The sequence below is a fragment of the Nerophis lumbriciformis genome, linkage group LG21, assembly GCF_033978685.3.
Source record: "Nerophis lumbriciformis linkage group LG21, RoL_Nlum_v2.1, whole genome shotgun sequence".
NCBI lineage: Eukaryota > Metazoa > Chordata > Actinopteri > Syngnathiformes > Syngnathidae > Nerophis > Nerophis lumbriciformis.
The window spans coordinates 13652947-13677428 of NC_084568.2; the positions used below are offsets into that span (position 1 = coordinate 13652947).

The 24482-nt window shown below is 39.2% G+C and overlaps 1 protein-coding gene and 1 non-coding gene across 2 annotated transcripts; both read right to left on the bottom strand.

Annotated features, from left to right (window-relative positions):
* Positions 1–1605: 1605 nt before the first annotated feature.
* LOC133621092 (small ribosomal subunit protein eS27-like) lies at positions 1606–13923 on the bottom strand. Its single transcript, XM_061982937.2, has 4 exons — positions 13813–13923; positions 13457–13565; positions 9341–9451; positions 1606–2203 (listed from the first exon to the last, which is right to left on the bottom strand). Exons 1-4 carry the CDS (start codon positions 13816–13818, stop codon positions 2175–2177), a joined length of 255 nt encoding a protein of 84 aa, XP_061838921.1. The 5' UTR covers positions 13819–13923; the 3' UTR covers positions 1606–2174.
* LOC133621465 (small nucleolar RNA SNORA13) lies at positions 5667–5798 on the bottom strand. The gene has a single exon (XR_009817666.1). It is a non-coding gene; the product is annotated as a small nucleolar RNA SNORA13 (small nucleolar RNA).
* Positions 13924–24482: the final 10559 nt, after the last annotated feature.

Below are 24482 nucleotides of genomic sequence, written 5' to 3' on the forward strand. Positions count from 1 at the left end.
CATTATTTTTTTAACAATTGCGGAACATTTCCATTTCCAGGTTATGCTCTGAATGCACAGTCCACTACAAACTGTTTTTTTAAGTAGGTCCTCAAAATAATATGTATGTATTACAAGTACCGTATTTTTCAGAGTATAAGTCGCACCGGCCGAAAATGCATAATAAAGAAGGAAAAAAACATATATAAGTCGTATTTTTGGGGGAAATTTATTTGATAAAACCCAACACCAAGAATAGACATTTGAAAGGCAATTTAAAATAAATAAAGAATAGTGAACAACAGGCTGAATAAGTGTACGTTATGAGGCATAAATAACCAACTGAGAACGTGCCTGGTATGTTAACGTAACATAGTATGGTAAGAGTCATTCAAATAACTATAACATATAGAACATGCTATACGTTTACCAAACAATCTGTCACTCCTAATCGCTAAATCCCATGAAATCTTATACATCTAGTCTCTTACGTGAATGAGCTGAATAATATTATTTGATATTTTACGGTAATGTGTTAATAATTTCACACATAAGTCGCTCCTGAGTATAAGTCGCACCCCCTGCCAAACTATGAAAAAAACTGACTTATAGTCCAAAAAATATGGTATATCCTTTTAGATGGTTACTTGCATTATTATATCAATTTTTATTTTGGTCACAAAATAACACTGACAATATAGTTTGTCTGCAATTTGTGAAGACAATAGAGAGAAGTCAGAAAAATACCCTCACTGTATAGTTATCAGATATTTCTTCAGTTATAGAACATGATGTACACAAAAGCTCTGGGTCTTTCGGCATGAAGCCAAATATTTTTTTAAGTAAATGATTGCATATTGTTCTCATGTGTGGCACCTGAAGTCTATAAGTAACATGTCTTCCTTAAATCGTTATTTTCGCAGTTTTATGCAATTTCATGGACAAAATGTAAAAATAGCAAATCGAATCGCAATCTCGGAGAGAGAAATCGCAATGAGGTTTTTCCGCACAATCATGTAGCCCTAATGTTGACGCTAATAACAAAGTTGAAATGTAGGTTTCCTTCTTAAAAATTTTTTGTATTATTGTCTTGGTTTTGAAAATAAGAAAATGCTTTTAGCACACAAGTGGAAATGGATTAGACATGCATACAGTGGAAATAGTTACAAATTCAAACACAAACATTTTATGGGGGAAATATTCCTGTTTTTTGTATGTGCTGACACAAAGCGTGATTAATTACCATAGAAGAACTGGAAAGCATCTTAGCTATACAGCACATTATGACCTATTTGTTTAATATATCATATTTTACTAAGATGGTGTTATTGTAAATTATATATACAGTTAGAAGTATCCACAATTTCTTGCAATTCACCACTAGGTGCCAGCATTAATCCACAAGCTTCTATCATCCCTCTTCACTGGTCAAGAGACATTGGGGGGTAGTTTTACAGTTAATTAGTCCTAGACCTAGATGTTCTAATGGTGCCATCTCTACACTGGAACAGATAACATGTATCACACATTAACACACAAAATACTTTGAAAGTACAAGAGACAGAATATTTTTGTCCCACTATTGAAGTTCTACTGAGACTAGACAAGGGCACACAAACTATTAGATTCAACTTTATCCAGGTTTTATTTGGTCAATAAACATGGCACACACATACACAACATAAACAGCATAAAATATTAAGTACATTTTGTTCCTCTTATATGTTTAGCTAATGATTTTGTGCAACTGTATAAAAACTTTTCACAAGAAACTTAATTAAAAGTGGCAAACTGTTAAACAGTTAGAAAAAATTCACCACCACCAAGTCTTTGTGTCAGAGGGCAAAAAGTCACATGGCCCACCCTAAATCCAATGTTGACTTTAATGTTTACTTACTTTAATCTTCAAGAGTCATGCAATAATCCGCTTTTCATACACACAGCAATTGTAATTTAAAGTTGAGCCACAGTGTGTCTCCCTTCCCTAAAATGACTATTAGACATCTGAGTTTGTCTCATCTTTCCCTGATAGTCTGTCCACCTCCATTTAATTTATCTCATGCGCAAAACGATTTGTGACACAAAAATGTGTAAGTACGATGATTGGATAATGAGCATCACATGCTTCCCTGCACCAAATCCCCAGCAGTGACACTTGATGACAGAGCTCACGTTCTTCTCAACTCCCATCCTAGCTAGTGTTGTTTCCTCCTGAATGAACATCCTGGAAGACATGGACAAAGACCTTTATTCAGTTAGGCGCTGTATGATTGACACATATACTGTGCTTTGTGTGTGTGCGTGCTTGTGCATGAGCAAGCATTCTGTGGATGTACGTTTTGTGGTAGTTTAATATTTATTCTTATTTATGACGAAGTTGCAATGAACTGGCAGAAGGAGAGATCACATTCATTCTACGATACATCTATGTTGCATGAGTGTACTATCGGGCTTTGACTGCTTATATATTTTTCTTTAATGCAATATTTTATCAATAACTGGTGGGAGGCTAGAACTACATGAATACATCCACGCCTTGTGCGCACGTGCCTGAGCGGGCGTACTATGCATTTTCTAGTAGGGCTGGGCGAAGAAACGATAATATACATCGTAGGGATGTAACGGTACGTGTATTTGTATTGAACCGTTTCGGTACGGGGGTTTCGGTTCGGAGGTGTACCGAACGAGTTTCCACACGGACATATTAAGTAGCGTAACGTAAGTTGTGTAAACAATGCACACCGAGGCACAACACATGGCATGCTAGCAGCTAACGGGCTACGATAGACTGACCATACGTCTTCTTTTCACCTGACATGTCCTCTTTTGCGGAGCTGTCAGGGCGGGGTTTCTTATATGTCTCAAATGTCCGGCATTTTGAGTTAGGGTTGCGTGTATTTTCAATGTACGTTCAGGGTTAAGAAGGGGTTAAAAACAAAAGAAATTATGCGCGCAGCAGCATCCGTGAGGGAGGGGCAGAGACAGAGAGAGCGAGAGAGTTATAATAAACGTGCATGCGTCGCCAGGCTCTGCTTTTTATCCATAGATTTATCACATTTAATTTTTTATTATCTATAGCAGGGGTGTCAAAAGTGTGCCCCGGAGGCCATTTGCGGCCCACAGCTAATGTTTTAAAGGCCCACGGCACATTCTAAAAATACTATTAAAATAAACAAAAACATAACAAAAGTGAAATAAAAAAGCTTAAAGGTTAAATGTAATTTAGAAAAAGTTGCAATGTTGACCAATAAAACAAAGCTGTTTTTTTTCTTTCAAACTGTCATTGCGCAAAACATAATATTGAATCAAAATCAATGTTATTATGAATTATTGACCTATCCAAGGTTCCCATTACTTCCAATCAAATATTACACTAAGAAAAATATTTTTGGTGGAAGATTTTGCAAATTTGGTAAATAAATAACCCAAAAATGTATATTTTGTTGTTTTCTTACTGTACTGAAAATGAACCGAACCTCTAAACCGAGGTACGTACCGAACCAGAATTTTTGTGTACTGTTACACCCCTAATATATTGTGAGACAATCGATATAATAAAAAATGTTTTTGATGAAACATTCAATAGTTTTTTTTCTCTTCGTAGGGAGAAAGTGGAAGTTGCAAAGCAAGGTTCGGTTGCATGAACAAAGGCACTCGCTCTCTGGTAACCGAGCAAGGCAGGAAGTGACAGTGGGAGTGGCACGCTAATAGCCTAACAGATAACAGTATCAACCATCACGTTTGGTTGTGCCATCTTGTCTGATTCTTTGCATGTAGAGAGAAAAAGAAAAATGAAGCAATTGAGGATAAAACGGGAAAAGTCAGATCACCCTTTAAAGCACAGTTGTAATTTCCTGGTGCTAAACCTGCAGACAATAGTTCTTCTCAGGTTTCTATGTTTAAAGTTTCACACTTTTGTTACATTTTATTAAGCATTTTTTACATATTCCTAATTTTTGCACCTTCATTTTAAGAGGCTATTAAGTGTTCAATGTGATGTTTAAATTGAGTGTTTTCCAAGTTTGTGTTGCCATTTCCTTTCCTTTCTGCCTTGATAGCTGAGGGGATTATAATCAGATGAAGGTTACATTTGAAATGAAACATATAATATATTTTTCTCTTGGTCCTTATATTCCATGGGTCATAATTATCAATATCACCCAGCCATACTTTTTTTTTTAAGTCCATTTTAAGCATAGTTGCAGTAAATAAGTGGCAAAAGCAGAATCGCAATTATACAATACATCTATGTTGTGTGTGCATGGCAAGAAGCAGCATGTTTTTGGCATTGTGGTTTGTTTCTGCAATGCGAGGCTGTAGTCAATAACTGGCGGGAGGATCAATCACATTATGGATACATCTGGCCTTGGGATGAAACAGTTTATGTAAAAAAAAAAGTTTTATTCCTCAGTATGTCTTGCATGTATGAAAAATAGAATAATTTTGAAGTCTAGAAGTATGTGAACTTTGTCTCGGTGTTGGCCCTATGATGAGGTGGCGACCCGTCCAGGGTGTACACTGCCTTCCGCCCGAGTGCAGCTGGGATAGGCTCCAGCCCCCTTGCGACCGCGAAAAGGGAAAAGATGATGGATGAAAGTAGCAATGGTCATGTTCACACCTTTATGTAAATAATGGCATGCACCTTAATAACCCAAAGTGACAGTATGGAATTAAGTTTCAAGTGTCCTTATGTATGTAATATTAGTGTCATTTTTTGCTAGATTTAACTATTTTTTGTATGTAACTATGCCGCAAACATGGTATATTTCACACATAAGTCTATCCTACCCTTTAACTTTTTTTTGCACTGAATGTTGTGTTTACAGGACATCTTATACCAGAGGTGCCCAAATTGTGATTAATCTGCATATATGATTTGTTAATGCAATAACTTTTAGTGATTAATCACATTAGACAACTTGGTTTTTTTTAACCACCCTAGTTTTGACCTTATTTTTTGTGAATGTTTTGTATCTGCCGTGCAACCACATACCGGTAATTTCTCCATCGCGGGGTAAATTTATTCAATCAAATCCAAAGTAGGTATTGTAAAGTTCACATAATCATTGATTGCATTATTTGCAGGAAGTTTATTTGCATTTAGCAAATAAAATCACTGTTTGGCCTGTGGCTCATATTCACTTTGGCCCTTGGAAGCAAAAAGTTTGGGCACTTATATTTATCTGCGGTAATATACTTTTTGTAGTAAATTAAAACCATTAGGTCCCAAGTAATTCATGTTTTTAAATACAATTTACTGTGATAGCTTTTGAAATACGAGTTGAAATCTCGGCATGGACTCAAACGGGTACATAAAAAATACGTAATAACCGTCTGACTAATCGAAAAGATAATCGCTGACTCGTCAACTTTTAAAATAATCTTTAATTTGCATCCCAAAGTGCTCTCCCACTAAGACAAACCTGGCTTTAGAGCACAGATTGCCCTCTTGTGAGCGTGTCCTCATTCAATCTGCCTGATTACAATGCCAGCCTGACAAATGTAGTGTCTCCTTGTCACCTGTCATGGCAGCAGGATAGGAGGACAAAAACCAGGCAGGATGCTCCACAACTAACTCTGACCGGAAACTGTTTCTGAACGCCTTTATATGGCTCACAACTTAACAACAGCCTCCTGAGTACATTCCCTCCGTTCCCCCCCGTTTACCCTCGTAAACGTCGCGTCTTGTTTGTGCTTGCAGCACACGGTGTAGAAACGCATCGCTGATGATGAATTTCTGTCACAGCTGCAAGAATCAATATCTGCCTTTGTTGACACCCTGTTCACGACTGATGCATTGAAAGGGCAACACAAAGGCAATGGTTTAAAACTCTGATGATGGATTCGCCACGGATTGGCTATGTCACGCTACCCCAAAATACCACAGAATTAAAAACCTTCACACTCTTTTCCAAGGTTTTCGAATTTGCATTAACTGTAACTGTTGAGAGGTGCACACTTGGTAAACATATAAACTTTTGTATTCGAGAAAGCCAAATTATTTACAAATATATAAGTAGATATTGCCCAACTCTTAATTATCCATTCCGATATCAACCGATGCCGATATATACAGTCGTGGAATTAACACATTATTATGCCTAATTTTGTTGTGATGCCCCGCTGGATGCATTAAACAATGCAACAAGGTTTTCCAAAATAAATCAACTCAAGTTATGGAAAAAAATGCCAACAGGGCACTGCCATATTTATTATTGAAGTCACAAAGTGCATTATTTTTTTATAACATGCCTCAAAACAGCAGCTTGGAATTTGGGACATGCTCTCCCTGAGAGCATGAGGAGGTTGAGGTGGGCGGGTGGGTAGGGGGTGGCGGGGGGTGTATATTGTAGCGTCCCGGAAGAGTTAGTGCTGCAAGGGGTTCTGGGTATTTGTTCTGTTACGATGCGGATGTTCTCCCGAAATGTGTTTGTCATTCTTGTTTGGTGTGGGTTCACAGTGTGGCGCATATTTGTAACAGTGTTAAAGTTGTTTATACGGCCACCCTCAGTGTGACCTGTATGGCTGTTGCCCAAGTATGCATGACATTCACTTGTGTGTGTGAAAAGCCGTAGATATAATGTGATTGGGTCGGCACGCAAAGGCACTGCCTTTAAGGTTTATTGGCGCTCTGTCATACCTGCCAACTTTTGAAATCAGAAAAACCTAGTAGCCAGGGTCCAGGGGCCGCAGGCCCCGGTAGGTCCAGGACAAAGTCCTGGTGGGGGGTTCACTTCGCCCCCCGACGCAAAATGATTATTAGCATTCAGACAGGTTAAAATGTTGCTAAAACCATCACTTTTCTATCAGTCACAGTGACTTTTCAAAACAAAAATATTACAACAAAAATCATATGGGTTGATTGACATGTTTATTCTGTAAGCTAACTTCAATAGTTGGAAATTATTTTGACAGTTAATGCCAGTTATCCTGTCAACCTTTCACAAAACTTCAATTTGTTAATTGAAAGTATAAACAGTATAAACACTTTTTACAGTAAACAAATGGTAAAACAGTACTAAACAATTCCATTAAAAAAAAAATTGGTGTCATTAACTTTCTGTCCAAGCTTGTATAATCTACTGCCTTGTTCAATTGTTAAAAATATTCTGTGCCTAAAATTCACATTTCTATCACAATTATCATACTGTAAACATGGTAAGCTAACTTCATTAAAATTAATAGTCCTGTCAATAGCATGGAATTACAATTCAAATGTAGTTTTTTTGTAAGCCTTTCAAAAGAATTCAAAATATGAAAAATTAATGAAAATTAATTTAAGCCATCAGACACTTGAAAAGTGGCACATCACATCTCTAATGTAATCATTTTAACTTTTCAACAGAAATAGCACTGCAAAAATATTAAGGACATACTTCTGTATTTTGGTAGTTATGCTGTCAACATTTAACAAGATTTCTTCAACTTGGACTTGAAAGCATAAATAGTATAAACACTTAACAGTATAACAGTACTAAACAATTCTAATAGATAACATTGGTGTCATTACCTTTTTGTGGCTAAAATCCAAATTTATTCTAGTCCATGCTCAATTATTGCCTCCGTAAATAAAACTTCGGCATTTATCACATCCAAAGAATCTGTTTGGGCGACGAAAAACGGTGAAAGTTTTCCACTTGTATCATTAGCAACGGCATTAGACTTGTGTTTTTTTGTCCCAACGTGGTATTTTACATCGCTAATTCCTCCGTGTCCGATCGAAAAATCTTGTCTGCACAAGGTGCAATTCGCGTAGTTTTCACCCTTTTTGGAACGGATAATTATTCCCGGATAGGCTTTTGAATATTCTTCACGGAATGACTGCAGTTTTCTTTTCGGTTTTCTCCGGCTGATTCCATGATCGTTCGCTCGTTTGGAAACTCGTGCTTGGCAGCGGTGCTATAAATAGCCTCGCGCATGGCATTCGGAATGGCTCGATAGGAAGTTACGGGAAGCAGTGTCGATTGTCATTGTTGTTACGCGATTTCGTGAATAAAACTTAAAAAAAAAATTTTTTTTAATTAATGAAAAACCGTATTTTTTTATCACTGCAACCGTAACCCGGAATAGGTTGATGAAAACCGTACTAATTACGGGAAAACCGGAGTAGTTGGCAGGTATGCTCTGTACTTCTCCCTACGTCCGTGTACACAGCGGCGTTTTAAAAAGTCATACATTTTACTTTTTGAAACCGATACCGATAATTTCCGATATTACATTTTAAAGCATTTATCGGCCGATTAATATCGGCAGTCCCTAGTATCAAGATATCCCATTTTATTTAAGGACAAACTTGCAATAAGAAACATATGTTTAATGTACTGTGAGATTTTTTGTTAAAATAAAGCCAATAATGCAATTTTTGTGGGTGCCCTTTATTTAGAAAAGTACCAAATTAATTTTGGTACCGGTACCAAAATATTGGTATCGGGGACAACACTAGTTCTAACTTATATTAGAAATGGCAACAGCGAAGGACAAATGCACCACAAGAAGAGGTTAAAGAAAAAGGAGCTTATTGACTACGGCTCAGGTTACAATGGCGGACTTATGCAAATCCCAAATACACATCAGCAGGTACCAATGGGTAAGTTTTGTATAATATTACAAAACACCATATGTCTCCTAATGTGTGCCATTTTGGAGTCCTTACACACACCATAATAATAATACCGTATGTTGAAGCACAGTACGTCTGACTACAGTAGCCGTAATGCTCCGTGTTCCATCAAGCGGTGCGGTTTCGTAGCATATCAAAGCCGCACTAAAACATTGACAGACTTTTGAGCGCCATGTGTAATGTTCTAAATGAAACATCAAAGTTTTAGTGTTACTTGCTAGCGTCATTTGTTGAACACAGTCAGGGTCGGAAAGCACAACCAGAATGAATACATACATACGGCGCACCTGGTTAAAAGGCGCACTGTCGATTTATGAGAAAATCGATATCTTTGCATGGAATGAGAAGAGAAAGTAAAAACGATTGCTGCGTGAGTGATTAAATTGTGGATTAAACAGGAAAAGTAACTTCAACATTATGGCGGTTTTTCAAACGGGCCGTAGTCAGACCAACGTGGTCTAAATGATGCAAGACGCTTGTTCCCACTAATACCACACCCCCTGCAAATACTTACTTTAAATGTCGTTTACATGGAGATTGAACAAATTTGGTCCCAGTATTGATCCCTGTGGTCCGCCAAAAGATATTTGTAGCGTTGTGGACGTGTGTTCGTTGAGCTTCACATATTGCTTCCTGTTTGTTAAATAGCCTCTTACCCAGTTTAAGACCAACCCTCTAATGTCATACCATTTTAATGTCTTAAAAAAGATATAATTATAATACATTTGAAGAGTTTCATACCTTCTGTCAGACGTGCTTTACCCCCCGTAGGCTGGCAGAGGACCGTGGAGCAACCGACACACAACACCACAGTCTGTGCGTGACTGAACACGGTCGTAATTTTGTAGCAACCTGTAACACAGAATAAAACATTACATAAAAGGTACTTTAATGTTGGATGCTTATGACACATAACACATATTTGTGTGCTTGTGGCAGCACTTGTAAAGGAGTCAGGAATCAAACTCATTTTTTAATGGCAGCCACAAAGATTCTGTATGCCTTATTTGACACCCTCACCACTACTGACATAAATGAGAGGGCAACACATAAAGGCAAAGTAACCTCAGTAGTAGGGCTGGGCGATACATTGAGTGTGTATCGATATATTTTTAAGCAAGATAACAATTAAGAAAATATCGTAATATCGATATAATTAATGTAATGTTAAAATTACAAACGCCGCTTATTTGTTGTGTTCCTTGTTCTGCCCCGCTCCCCCTCCATTGGCTACTAGACCCCTACCCTTCCTCCTTCCAAGATGTGCTTGCACATATAAGAACATCCATGATTGGTTGCTTGTTTACTATGATGAGTCACGAATAGTAAGGGACAGGCCTATCAAGAGGCAGGTTAGGGCGGGTCATCGAACCAGGAAGGGAAATCACAAAGTGCCTGCCTGCAAATGTATTTTTTTATCTTGATTTGTATACATTTTGTATTATTTCCACAGCTATGTTATTTATTTTACATAGAAATAATATTTTTCTATTTTATTTATGTTATGTAATTCTGTACTACTTAAACAGTTTATTTTCTGTGCTGCTATTACCCATCTCGACTAACTGGGTAAAAAAAGGTGCCATTGACTGTTTACAGAACAGTTGTCATTCACTTCAATTTTACTGAATATCGCTCAAAAATGAATTGAACTTTATACTGTATGTATACTTTCACCGAGATATATATCAAATATCGAGTTTGAGTAAAAATATATCGGGATATACTTTTTCGTCCATATCGCCCAGCCCTACTCTGTATTAAATTTCCGCTATATTTTGTAATGTAAAAATATGGGACATGAAAAACATAAGTAGGGCTGGGCGATATATCGAGTTTGTAAGATATATTGATATTTTTTAAACAAGATAGTACTTAAGAAAATACCGTAATATCGATATAATTTATTTCACTTTAAAATGACCAAACGCCACTTATTTGTTGTGTTCCTTGTTTTCCCCCGCAACACACCATGGGCTTTTAACCCCCCTTCCCCCTTCCAAGACGTGCGTGCCATTCCCCCCCCCACTGCAATGACCCATAACCACACATAAGCAAATATGGAGTCTGACTGTGCCACGAGCGACGCGTGTGCCAGTCACAAACTAGTAAGTAAAAACGCCAACTTCTGCATACTCGCCAACAACTCTGGTTTTCCCGTAATTAGTGCAGTTTTTGATAATCCATTCCGGTTCACGGCTGCAGTGGTAAAAAATACAATTTTACTTAAAATCGAAGCTACGGAGCTAAACTACATTTCCCAGTAGCTTCGCTACTTTTTAGACAAGTAGCGATTTCCACAGCTTAGCTATTTTTAGACCCATGTAGCGGTTAGTTAAGCTACATGCTACAAAAGTAGAGAGAGGGAGAAGAGAAAGAAGTGGACTAGTGTAACTCAAATTCTTACCATGAATTGATTAATGTGGACCCCGACTTAAACAAGTTGAAAAACTTATTCTGGGGTGTTACCATTTAGTGGTCAATTGTACGGAATATGTACTCTACTGTGCAATCTACTAATAAAAGTTTCAATCAATCAAAAATCCACGGGCAAAGGACAACATATACGGGAAAGATCAATGATGATTGGTTGGTTTACGTATTAGAACACCCATGATTGGTTGGTTGTTTACTAAGATGAGTCACGGTTGATTGAGATTTGGGCGAAACATTAGGGACAGGCCAATCAGAGGCAAGATAGGGCGGGTCATGGAACCAGGATGAAAAATCACAACAGAGACCTACCGTATTTTCCGCACTATAAGGCGCACCTAAAAACCACAATTTTTCTCAAAAGCTGACAGTGCGCCTAATAACCCGGTGCGCTTTATTACGATTCATTTTCATAAAGTTTCGGTCTCGCAACTTCGGTAAACAGCCGCCATCTTTTTTCCCGGTAGAACAGGAAGCGCTTCTTCTTCTACGCAAGCAACCGCCAAGGAAAGCACCCGCCCCCATAGAACAGGAAGCGCTTCACCCGCCCCCGGAAGAAGAAGAAAAAACGCGCGGATATCACCGTACGTTTCATTTCCTGTTTACATCTGTAAAGACCACAAAATGGCTCCTACTACGCGACAAGGATCCGGATCATAAAAAGACGCAATCTCTCCATCCGCACACGGATTACTACCGTATTTCACAGCAACTGATATTCCTGTGAACTGCACTGTGGAACGGGAGCACGTACGGTGAATATTCGCACCACAGGGAATGAGGAGTCATCCTTCACTGTGGTTCTAGCTTGCCATGCTAACTTCCACCCATCCAAAAGAGACCTTTCCAGCCGGCGTCATCATAAAAGCTAACTCGAAGGGATGGATGGATGAAGAAAAGATGAGCGAGTGGTTAAGGGAAGTTTACGCGAAGAGGCCGGGTGGCTTTTTTCACACAGCTCCGAAGGCGAACACACCTTCACTAAGACGGGCAGATAGCGCCGGTCGACATACGCCAACATCTGCCAGTGGATCGTAAATGCCTGGGCAGATAGTTTCGGTCACAACTGTGGTCCGAGCTTTCCGGAAGGCAGGATTCACAGAACTGCTGCACAACAACAGCGACACTGACTCCCGATGACTTCTACGAGACGGAACCGGCCATTTTTGGATCCCACGCTTGCGCAACTTTTCAATTCGGACACCGAAGACGAAGAATTCGAAGGATTTACGAATGAAGAATAACTTCAGAAGGTGAGCGCTATGTTTATTTTGTGTGTTGTGACATTAACGTTCGAGCAACATTATGTTGCTATTTATTGCTCGACACCATTTTGAATTTTACTATGTTTGTGATTGCACATTTGCGTACATTTTGGGACAGAGTTGTTAGAACGCTGGTTTTCAATATATTATTAAAGTTTGACTGAACTATCTGACTGTTTTTTTGACATTCACTTTAGCGCAGCGTTTTTTTGACATTCACTTTAGCGCAGCGTAGGCGCGGCTTTTAGTCCGGGGCGGCTTATTGGTGGACAAAATTATGAAATATGTAATTCATAGAAGGTGCGGCTAATAATCCGGTGCGCCTTATAGTGCGGAAAATACGGTACATCCAAAATGACGACGAGAGTCGGTGAATAGATGACAGAATTTTCACCCATCTATTTTCTACCGCTTGTCCCTTAGTGGGCAATTTATATATTCAGGAAAAACTAGTGGAATACAGCAGAGAGATTCTTAGATTGTACTTTTAGCGATGCAGACGACGTCCAGGAAATCCACAATGCGTCTTCTTGGCCACATTTGGACAAATGTATGCGTCTGGATGACTCAGTCATTTGAGTTGTTTACCATGTAAGCCCAAATAAAAACTGCTCTCGATATGGAATACACATGATTGTGGCAGACATGATGACTTTTACTACAGTATAGCCTGTCTAAATGCTACATTTCATTTTCATTGGTGTTTAAGAACAAAACCTTAGCTGGGAATTAAAAAGTGCCTGCCTGCAAATATATTTTTTATCCGAGTTTGATAATTTTTTATTATATACACAGCTATGTTATTTATTTTATGTAGAAAGAATATTTTCTATTTTATGTATACATTGTGTTTTTCTATTTTATTTGTTATGTAATGATGTGCTACTTAAACAGTTTATTTTTTGTGACGTCAATATCCATCTTGACTAACTGGGTTAATAAAAGTGCCACTGACAAACATGAATATATTTTATATTTATATTTTCACGGGGAGATATTTATAGAATATCGAGTTTAAGTAAAAATATGTAGAGATATACCTTTTCGTCCATATCGCCCAACCCTAAACATATGTAATATTTATAAGGGGAATGTATCAGTTTTAATAGGAATAGTATAAGTATTAAACATAATATACACTTTTTTTTTTTTTACCAACCTGGACATTTAACATCCATAAAGTATGAATTCGGACACTGGACGAGACGTTTTTTCTTGTGTGTCCTCCGCTCCTCCTCGGGGCTGGGATGCAACAGATCCTTTGCAAGCTGAAAAACAAAGAAAACGACGTGGAAACACAAAATCCTGCCACCACGCAACGTGGGCCGCTTTGTTGGCTGTCCACGTGTTACGCCATGTTGCGTCCAATCTCCGTGATTTAGTTCCACACTTTTGTGCACGCCAACTCGACGGCAACACAAAAGAACAGACGTCGTTGCTCAAAATGAAATAAAATACCAGTTTAGACACTTTTAAAAGGTGGATTCGTACTTCAGCGAACGTTAAGGTACTTACGGGCATGTCTGGGCTTGTTTGGACTCTCACCGGAAAGGGACGCGGCAATGACGTAACGGAAGTTGGTCGTGGGATAGGCACCGCCTCCTGTCACATGACCCAGAAATAGCAGTTATTTTAACGCGCTTGGTTTCAAAGCAGGAATCGTTGGGACCGCTATCTAAAGTAGTAAAACCTAACTATGTGGGTGTAATTGTGTTTTAACAAGAATAGGTAGCGAGGCTTGCAACGAACTTTATTTTTATTTTTTTTAGCAATTTTAGCATCAAACGTTTAGGTAACTAGCCAAAGGAGGCTAGCACAACCATAGACATCTTATAAGTAAACGCATCATTAGCTTCTGTGACGTGAGAATTTCGGCCGCCATCTTGAAGTGGTGAAGAGGAGCCGGCGAGCAGCCTAAACTGACAGTTGACAGGTAGAAAACAAAGATGCCGGGCTGGTGTTCAGAGTTTTCCTGCTCAAATGAGCGGACTGTTGAAAATAGGAATCGGGGGATTACTTTTCACAAGTAAGATTTAACATTAACGTACTATTGGTTGTATTTTGTGAAAATAATATTACCACAGAGTTGAGATGGAGCAAAGATCTTCAATAGTACTGAAATCGTAGCCGCTAGCAAACAAGAGTATGACCATAATAGAATTGCTTGTCAATTAACTTAATTAAATTTAAAAATGTCATACTTGAATAACATAAAGTTGAAATAAATGATGAAGATAAAGATTGTAAAAGCCAACAGGGTAAAAGTTAGGACCACAGTCCAGATTGTGTGTGTGTGTGTGTGTGAACTAGACAATCAGATGGACAGTGGCTATACAGTATTATACAAGTCTAAATTTAGTCTAGCTTTCCAACCCAATTTTATTTAGCCCACCTTTGTGAAATGTGTGGGACAAAATATGTGACAAACAGGAAAAGGCCCAGCCACACTTACCTGACACCTGGAATGGGGTAATTTTTGGGATTACTGATGAACTACTCAGCTATGAACTATAGGTTATACTACAGGCTATAGGTCCCTAAGATATATAGACATCTAATGTATTCATACATTTTTTATGTAGGATATACGCATGTACAGGTATATATATCACCCAGTGACGTGCAGTCACTAGAGGCAGGTGAGGCGTGGCCTCACCTGCCATCATGGAAAGAAAAAAAATGTAAAAATGAAAAAAATAATAATTAAATTGTTAAATGTATCCAGTGATTATACTATAAAGTTATTTTCCATTTAATTTCACCAGTTTTAGATTATTTTTATTCAAAATCGCTGAATTTTCACATTTGCCGTTCAAATACTGAGAAGAGACGGTGCGGTGAACAGCAGCCAGTTGAGGCACGTCACTCATTTGTGCCTCACCATGGATTGCGGACTAGGCTAACTGCTGGCCTGCTGTGCAGTGAGACCGTATTGCTATATGAACTATATTGTACATTTCCATAGTTTAGTTAGCTGAGGTATATAATGTACAGTGTATTTTGTCAACAACTGTATGTGTGTAACGTATTTCTTTTTTTTTTTTTTTTTTTTTTTTTTGTGTCCTGTCCAGCTTCTCAGGCAAATCATATAGTTGATGTAGATGCCCATGTCGGCTGTTCAGATTTACTTTACAAAAGAGAAGTGTAGGGTACTTCTCTTGTTGCCTTATTTGTATTTGACTTTATTAAATGTATTTATATTATCATTTAGTGCAGCCGGGCCGGAGCAGGAGGGGATAGAAAGAGAGAAAAAAAGAAGACAGAGGGGGAAATTGTGGGGACAAGAGGGGGATTAGACAGAGAGACAAAAACAACAACAGCAAACAACAACAACAACAACAATAGAGCAACATCAGCAAATATGACATGTACAAATATGATGGTAAAAGTAATAGCAAATAAGCAGTTAGCGAAAAATAAAAAATAATACAGAAATGACAATGAGCATTATTACACTACAAATGGATCAATACAAATACCAATAGAAATAGCGCTATTGATAATGAACAATACCAATAATTTACCTTTATTATCAACAATACAGTTGTTTAAATGCAACAATACATATACGTAATGATAACTTGAGATACGAAAGAATGCAGAAAAATGGAGGGGGAGAAAGAGAAGCAACCTACATTAACCTTGTAGATTGTTATAGTCACAATAGGTTAAGCTTTGTCAGTGTGCCATGTGTTACACCCAGTTTACCCTAGGGCAACAACGTTAATATATGTTTGATGAAACGTGATTATGTGCATGAGTGTAAGTATGCATATGTACTTGTATATGTACAGAATGTGTATATGTGTTTGTACAATGAATGTATATGTACAGAAAGTGTATATGTGTTTGTACAGTGAATGTATATGTACAGTATGTGTATGTGTATGTTTGTATATTGAATGTGCGTGTGGATGTACGAACATTAGGTAGGTAAATATGTACTGTATTTGTGTATGTATGTGGGAGCGTAGGTACCTATGTACGTATGTGAGCATATGTGAATTTGCATGTACAATACATTCGACTCCCAGAGTGCGTGGGAGCCAGAGCACGGCCCCATCACCCCCGAGAGCCCAACCCACAAACAGGAGGCGTGGTGCCCAGGGAACCAGGGACCACCGCCCCCACGCAGCCAAGCCGGCCAGCGACAGGAACCCCAGAGCCTGACCCACCGTACCGCCCACAAGGGCCAGCAGCAGGCCGCAGACAGACGCACCCGGCAGAGGACAGGGCACGAGAAAAGCAGGGGACAGCCAGACCCCAAGCCAGCGAGAGACCACACCCCACACGGGCAGAAAGGCGAGACGCCCCGCCCGAGGGACCCAGAGACTCCCCGCAACCGGACGGGAAGACCGCCCCCGCCCCACCGGCAACCGGGCCCCCACGAGCCCACCCCCCACCCCCGGAGAGCGCGGCGAGGCCAGCCCCCGGCCACCCCACCCAAACCGGCCGCCGCAGGACCACCCAGGCACAGGGCCACGGGAACCACCCACCCCACCCGCAGGGACCCCAACGATGGAGATGGAACAACCAGCAACCGCCCCGCCGAGCCCCCCCCCTGAGGGAGGGGAAAAATTAAAAAATAATATTAATAAAATATATTAAAAAAAAAAAAATAATAATTAATTAATTAATAAATAAAAAAAAGAATTAAAAGAAGATCACAGACATGCTGACAAACAAGGTCACTACCCCAGCAACTGGCCGACTCGCAGCACCTCGGAATACCTTGCAGCACCAAGCTACCACAATAGACGCAGGGACTAGGCCCAACAGGCCCCAACCAAGACGCCCCAACCAAGACGGGCACCCGGAAGGGATGGACAGCGGGACCCAGGAGCTCCAGACACGCAGTTCGGATGCAGTAGCCTGAGGCGTCGACCCCCGTCTGACAGGCAGGCCCAGAGCGTACCCCCAGAAATATACATACATACATACGTATATACATACACATACATGTATACATACCCACACATACACATATATACATATACATACACATATGTACACATACACATATATAAACATACATACATACACACACATATACATACATATACACAGTTCGTCAGCCCCGACAGCCATCACGCGCGCGCGCTGCCACCAGTCACAACATCAGCCACACCCCTGCACCAGACCCAGCAGCCACGGGCGCCCACACCACAAACAAACGGCAGCAGAAACAGCAGCCGCAATAACCCCAGACAGCCAGCACCAGCCAATCAAATCAAAGCGATCAAAAAAAAACTGCGACCAGCAACCACACGCCACCAGGACCACGGAGACCAGCCGGCGCCAGCCCGCCAGTCAGCCCGAACGCCAACACGCAAACAAGAGACACCAACAACCCCCCCAACCAAAAGGCCCCCCACCCCAACCCAAACCCGCACAAACACACCACCGCCCAAACAACCGAGACACAGCATCCAGACCAGACACGGGGGCTGCGCCGCCACCACACCAAGTCACCAACAGAGACCCCACAGCGCAAGGTCGGGCCACACGGGCACGGACCCCACCCAACAGGAAGTGAGACCCGCGCGACACCACACACAAATAAATAATAAGATTAAAAAAATTAAAAATAAAATAAAATAAAAAATAAAATAAAAAAAATAAAAATAAAATAAAATAAAAATAAGTAAATAATAAAAATAAAAATAATAAATACATTAAAAACAAAAAAATATATATAACAATAATAAATGAATAAAAGCCTGGCAGGCCACCAGACCGCAGTCCCCGCCGGCCGACGAGGCAATGAGGGGTGCGCCGAACCCCAAACCCCCCATGCATGTGTACAAGGCCCCCAGAGTGTCTACTGTGTAGTTAAAATTAGGAGGTCAGCCGTTACAGCCGACCTCCAGTCCCTATTGATGTGTGTACTGTAGTGTGAGTGAGATATGTATGCTTGTGGGAACTAATAATGCGATTAAAATTGGGGGACATCAAGGTCATGGTGGGTCCCAACCAAACCAAGCCCCCCAAATCCTAAGTGTCTAATATGCAGCTAAGATTGAGGGATGGACGAGCAGGGGACAAGACAGGAGGACTGGAGCCCCATTGGAGGCATCCTCAACCCCCCGCCATGCCTCCCCGCAGGACAATCCCCAAAGTCCTATATATGTGTGACTGTGTGCGCTATAAGTAGGAGGAGTAGAGGGCCCGGACATCCCCCCAGTCCACGCGGCCGACAACCAGGAACTACGGCCAGGAGGCCGCCACCCCCCGTCACAGCCCGTGACCCACACCAGACCACTTTAACGTGACGCCACGCGAGCCCTCCCCCCGCCAAACAAAGCCAGCCCCCGCCCGCCCGCCCCAACCCAACCCTGCAGAGCCCATACCGGCAACCAAACGCAGAAAAACCGCACAGCCCCCACGCCCAATGCAAACACCGCATCCCGGCCATCCACACAGCAACGTGCCCATACGAGTCCCGGCCAGGGGAAGGAGCCCCCCAACGGGGGAAGAAGCCAATGCATCCCGTCCGCCCGCCAGCCCCCAAACCAGCCGGCAAGCCAACGCCAGCCAGCCCCACAACCCCACAAGCGCACAGACACCAGCCACAGTCCCCCAACCACTCCAACCCAACACAGCGATGCCAACCGCTGGTATCACCGCAGCAACCATCACCACCAAAACGTATTTCTTGTGCTGAGCGATCATAAAACGGCCGCAAAAGACGCACTGGCTGAGGCTCGCAGTAATCCGCCTCCTGCACCACCGCCGTAGAATTTGCACCCCCTGACGGGAGTGTTATATCAACTAAAGCCCACACTTAAACTTTCCACGTGCAAGATTGAATCTATTTAAAAAAGTTATTTCATAAGAAGCCAAAAAGTGCAAAAACAATAATGTTCGTGTTGGAGGAGTTGTGAATGACTGCAGGGCCACAACATTAGGTACACCTGCAGACTGCAGGTGTACCTAATTCACAACTCCTCCAACACATTGTTTTTGCACTTTTTGGCTTCTTATTAAATAACTTTTGTAACCTATTTTTATGGGCTTTCCTCTTTGTGATGTTAAGTTCCTGTTATGCGCTGTTATACAGTATATGCCTTGAGCTCTTATTTTGAAGGTGCTAAGAGCGGAAGTGATGACACGTTGGAGTGGAGCGGATGTTTTTGAAAGAAGGTAAATAAAGTGGTCCTCGTGTAAACTGGAACCTCCGTGTTTGTTATTTTGTAGTTTCATACAGTATAGGCGACATTTATAAACCCTCGGTTACACTTTTTTAAATAGATTCAATCTTGCACGTGGAAAGTTTAAGTGAGGGCTTTAGTTGATATAACACTCCCGACAGGGGGTTCATTAATCCAGCACAACAGCGGACTTCATTTATAAGTAAAAGTAAGACCATAATAACGTTTTTTTATTAAATGTGCTTTTTTGTGTGCTACAGTTTGTATGTGTAAAGTTAGAGTTAAGTTAAAGTACCAATGATTGTCACACACACTAGGTGTGGTAAAATGTGTCCTCTGCATTTGACCCATCCCCTTGTTCACCCCCTGGGAGGTGAGGGGAGCAGTGGGCAGCAGCGGCGCTGCGCCCGGGAATCATTTTTGGTGATTTAACCCCCAATTCCAACCCTTGATGCTGAGTGCCAAGCAGGGAAGAATGCTGGTATGAGCTTTTAAACATAACCCGTTAACTGCTGCCAATCAAATGGTGAATAAGATACTCTTTAGGGTTCATATGTTTGTAAATCTGACTGTGATGAAGTCAGTGCCTCACCAGCCATCAACCTCACCGCACGTCACTGATATAACCTAATCATATTGTTTCTTGAATTTAAAAATAGCTGACCGATATGTGTCACTTATTATAGCTACATGTATGACAAAAAAACGCATGAAAATCAGTGGTATTCAGTGAGGTAAGATTAATTAAATGCGCTGACAGTTCATTGCTCCTGACAAATTAATTGCGCTGAGTGGAGCGGATCACCACTCCAAGATGGCGGCCCCGCGTCTCGTCAGCGCCAGTAGGCAGTAGCGGTCGATGCTGCGTACCCTTATAAGATGTCTATGAGCACAACGGTCAGTGTATGTTTTGGGTTCATTCATTCTACATCCGTTTTGATCCGTTTTCCCTTTCTATTTACTTGGGGTTTTAAATTTTGTTATATTAAATATAGAATAAAATCCAAGTATTTTTAGTTACAGTTGTTGCTTTTCGACAACAATAACAAAAAAACCCGCATTTAAAAAAAAAAAAAAGAATTTCGAATAAACCAGTCGTGTTTTGTTTTTCAACTTCCAATTATGAAAAGAAACGTCAATGACCAAAATGGTCCGTGTACCTCCCGTTCTATTCTATTTCCAATTCTGAAACCCAAATCAAAATATAAAACTAGGGCTGTTTTTGATTTTTATTTCAGTATGGCAGATTTTAAAACAAACAAAAGGGGGTTGATTTTCATTCAAATATTGCCATAAAATTGGATTTTGTGCTGTTTTCCTTCTATGGAATTTAATTTTTCAAGATAAACACAAAAATCGAAAAAAATATATATGTTCATCCAAAATGCAAAACATGCGTGGTTATCTGTGTGATGACAAATTGAACCGGAAGCAGTATTTTAGCTCATATTTTTAGCATTACGGTAACATCTTTGTTCAGCAGGAGTCATATTGTCGTTTTAAAAAAAAGTGTCATTAAATAGTTGACCAACTTTTGTTTCAGAAATGAAAATAGAAACAATGGCCCGAAATTAGTTTTTTGATGTGCATTTAAGAATTGGAAATACAATGACATTTTGGTCATTGACGTTTCTTTTCATGAATGGAAGTTGAAAAACAAAACACGACTGGTTTATTCGAAATTAATTTTAAAATGAAAAATGCGTTTGTTTTTTTTGTATTTGTCGAAAAGCAACAACTGTAACTAAAAAATATTTGAATTTACTTTTATATTTGATAAAACAAAAGTTAAAATCCCTAGTAAATAGAAAGGGAAAACAGACCAAAACGGATGTTTTTTTTAAACGCTTACACCGGAAGTTTTGTTTTCAAAGTAAAAGCGGGGATACTTACAACGGTGTCAAACGTCTTTGGAGCCCGACAGAAATTATTTTAGACATGGCACAACGAGGAATGACAACTCAAATCTCTATGCACATATCAACAAAAACAAAAAATTAGACCAAAACGGATGTGTTTTTATATTACTAAACCGGAAGTAGAGATTTTAAAGACATGACAGCGGACTGGCCTGTAAGAAAATATATATTGTAGGGTTGTATGGTGCGTTATTAATCCCCTTTTGCCACCTCTTTTGTGTGATATGTGTGTAGAGATATCTGTAGGTATCAGTCGGCGTTTTACCATGTCTAAAATAACTTGTGTAGGGCTCCAAATACATTTTACCCAGGAACACGGATGCCATAGTTTCTCCGCTTTACTTTGAAAATAAAAACAACTATATAAACTGTATAAAAAGTATACGCATTTTTGGTCTGTTTTTCTGTTTCTGTTTTAATTTTTGTTAAATTAAATATAAAATGATAGTCAACGTGTTTTTATATTTACAGTGTTGCTTTTTAACACAGAAAAAGAAGAACGCGTTGTTTTTAAATTTTTTGTCTATATTTTGAAATGCAATTCAATTTATATTTATGAAAAGAAAATTCAATAACCAAGAAATATACTGACCTTCAACAAAGCGCTTTAACAAAAATTGTTGTTGCACAAGTTTTTATAGACGCGATCACACACCTATTATATTAATAGGTGTACCGTGTACCTTCCGTTCATTCTATTTCCAATTCTTAAATGCGAATCAAAAAACAAATTTCAGGCATTTTTTTCTATTTTCATTTCTGAAACAAAAGTTTTCTGAAACAAAACTATTTAATGACACTTTTTTTTTACTCCTGCTGAACAATGTTAGCGTTATGCTAAAAACATGCTAAACGCAAAGGAAATGCTAAAATACTGCTTCCGGCTCAATTTTTATTTTTATTTTTTATTTTTTATTTTATTGAACAGCAAACATACATTTATAATGCACACAAAAGTCAAGGCACTTTCAACATAACCAACAATCTACACATCAAGTTGAGCAAATCACGACATCAGCAAAACATGTCAAGGAAAGAAAACAAAAGCAAATACAGAGAGTATTAAATATTAATAAATAATAATAATAAAAATATGGAGAAAAAAAAGACAAAAAGGGTTATCTAAATCACTTTAAATGTTTTTAACAAAGATATCAATTTAAGGGCTTTTTATCATCCTCCAAGATTTGATTGATAATTGTAAACCATTAAGCCAATTAGAAAATGTAGGCCTTACTTTCATAAATCAACATTTATGTAGAATTTTTTTTGCCTGGAGCATAATAATGTTGACAAACATTTCTATGTTGCTCCCAGTTCAATTTGTCATCACAGAGATAACCACACATTTTTATATTTTGGATGAACATATAATCGATTTTTGTGTTTATTTGGAAAAATAAAAATCTGTCAAAGAAAAACAGCACAAAATCAAATTTTATGGCAATATTTTAATGAAAATCAACCCTTTTTTGTTTGTTTTCAAATATGCCATAGTAAAAATGGAAAAACAGCCCTAATTTTGTTTTTTGATTTGTGTTTACGAATTGGAAATAGAACGAACAAAGCTTTCGACACAATTAATCACGATATTTTAATCAAAAAATTAGAATGGTACGGCATCAGAGGGTTGGTCTTAAACTGGATTAGAAGTTATTTAACAAACTGGAAGCAATACGTGAAGCTAGGCGAACATACATCTACAACGCTAAATATATCCTGTGGTGTACCTCAGGGATCAATACTATGTTCAATCTCTATATAAATGACATTTGTAAAGTTTCAAAAGATTTAAAGTTAGTATTATTTGCGGATGATACAACAGCGTTTTGTTTAGGAGAGAACACACAGAAGCAAATACAAATAATTATAGAAAAATTTAACAAATTAAAAAGATGGTTTGACAAAAACAGACTATCTTTGAATCTCAGTAACACTAAAATAATGCTGTTTGGTAACAGTAGAAGAGAAAGTCAACTAGAAATTGAAAGAGTAAATGAAACCACATTTCTAGGTATAATGATTGATGATAAATTGAACTGGAAATCTCATGTAAAAAAATATACAACATAAAGTAGCAAGAAACACGTCAATAATGAATAAAGCAAAACATGTTCTAGACCAAAAATCACTTCATATTTTCTACTGCTTGCTAGTGTTACCATATCTAAGTTATTGTGCAGAAATATGGGGAAATAACTACAAAAGTACACTTCATTCATTAACGGTGTTACAAAAAAGATCAGTTAGAATAATACATAATGTTGGATATAGAGAACATACAAACCCTTTATTTATTGAATCAAAAAAAACTAAAATTCCACGACATAGTGAATTTGCAAACAGCTAAAATTATACACAAAGCAAACTATAACCTGCTACCCAAGAATATACAACAATTCTTCTCAAAAAAAGAGGAGAAATATAATCTTAGAGAAAAATGTAATTTAAAACATTTGTACGCACGTACAACACTTAAGACATTCAGTATATCAGTATGTGGAATTAAATTATGCAATGGATTAAGCAGAGAAATCAAACAATGTACTAATATGATCCACTTCAAGAAACTCTTCAAACTTAAACTGTTTACAAAGTACAAAGAAGAAGAACCATGATAAACATTCTGAATGTATCTCATCCATCCATTCATTTTCTAGATAATCTTACTCATCTCACCCTATGAAATATAACTTCCATCCATCCATCCATTTTCTACCGCCCATTCCCTTTTGGGGTCGCGGGGGGCGCTGGAGCCCATCTCAGCCACAATCGGGCGGAAGGCGTATACACCCTGGACAAGTCGCCACCCCATCGCAGGGCCAACACAGATAGACAGACAACATTCACACTCACATCCACACACTAGGGCCAATTTAGTGTTGCCAATCAACTTATCCCCAGGTGCATGTCTTTGGAGGTGGGAGGAAGCCGGAGTACCCGGAGGGAACCCACGCAGTCACGGGGAGGACATGCAAACTCCACACAGAAAGATCCCGAGCCCGGGATTGAACCCAAGACTACTCAGGACCTTCGTATTGTGAGGCAGATGCACTAACCCCTCTGCCACCGTGAAGCCCTTGAAATATAACTTACTTCACCAATTATTATTTAT

Coding starts and splice junctions, on each gene's coding strand:
- LOC133621092 (XM_061982937.2), bottom strand. Junction 9,452..13,456: donor TATGGATGTTAAATGTCCAG/GTTGGTAAAAAA, acceptor TCTGTGTTACAG/GTTGCTACAAAATTACGACC. Junction 2,204..9,340: donor TAAAGCACGTCTGACAGAAG/GTATGAAACTCT, acceptor CATGTCTTCCAG/GATGTTCATTCAGGAGGAAA.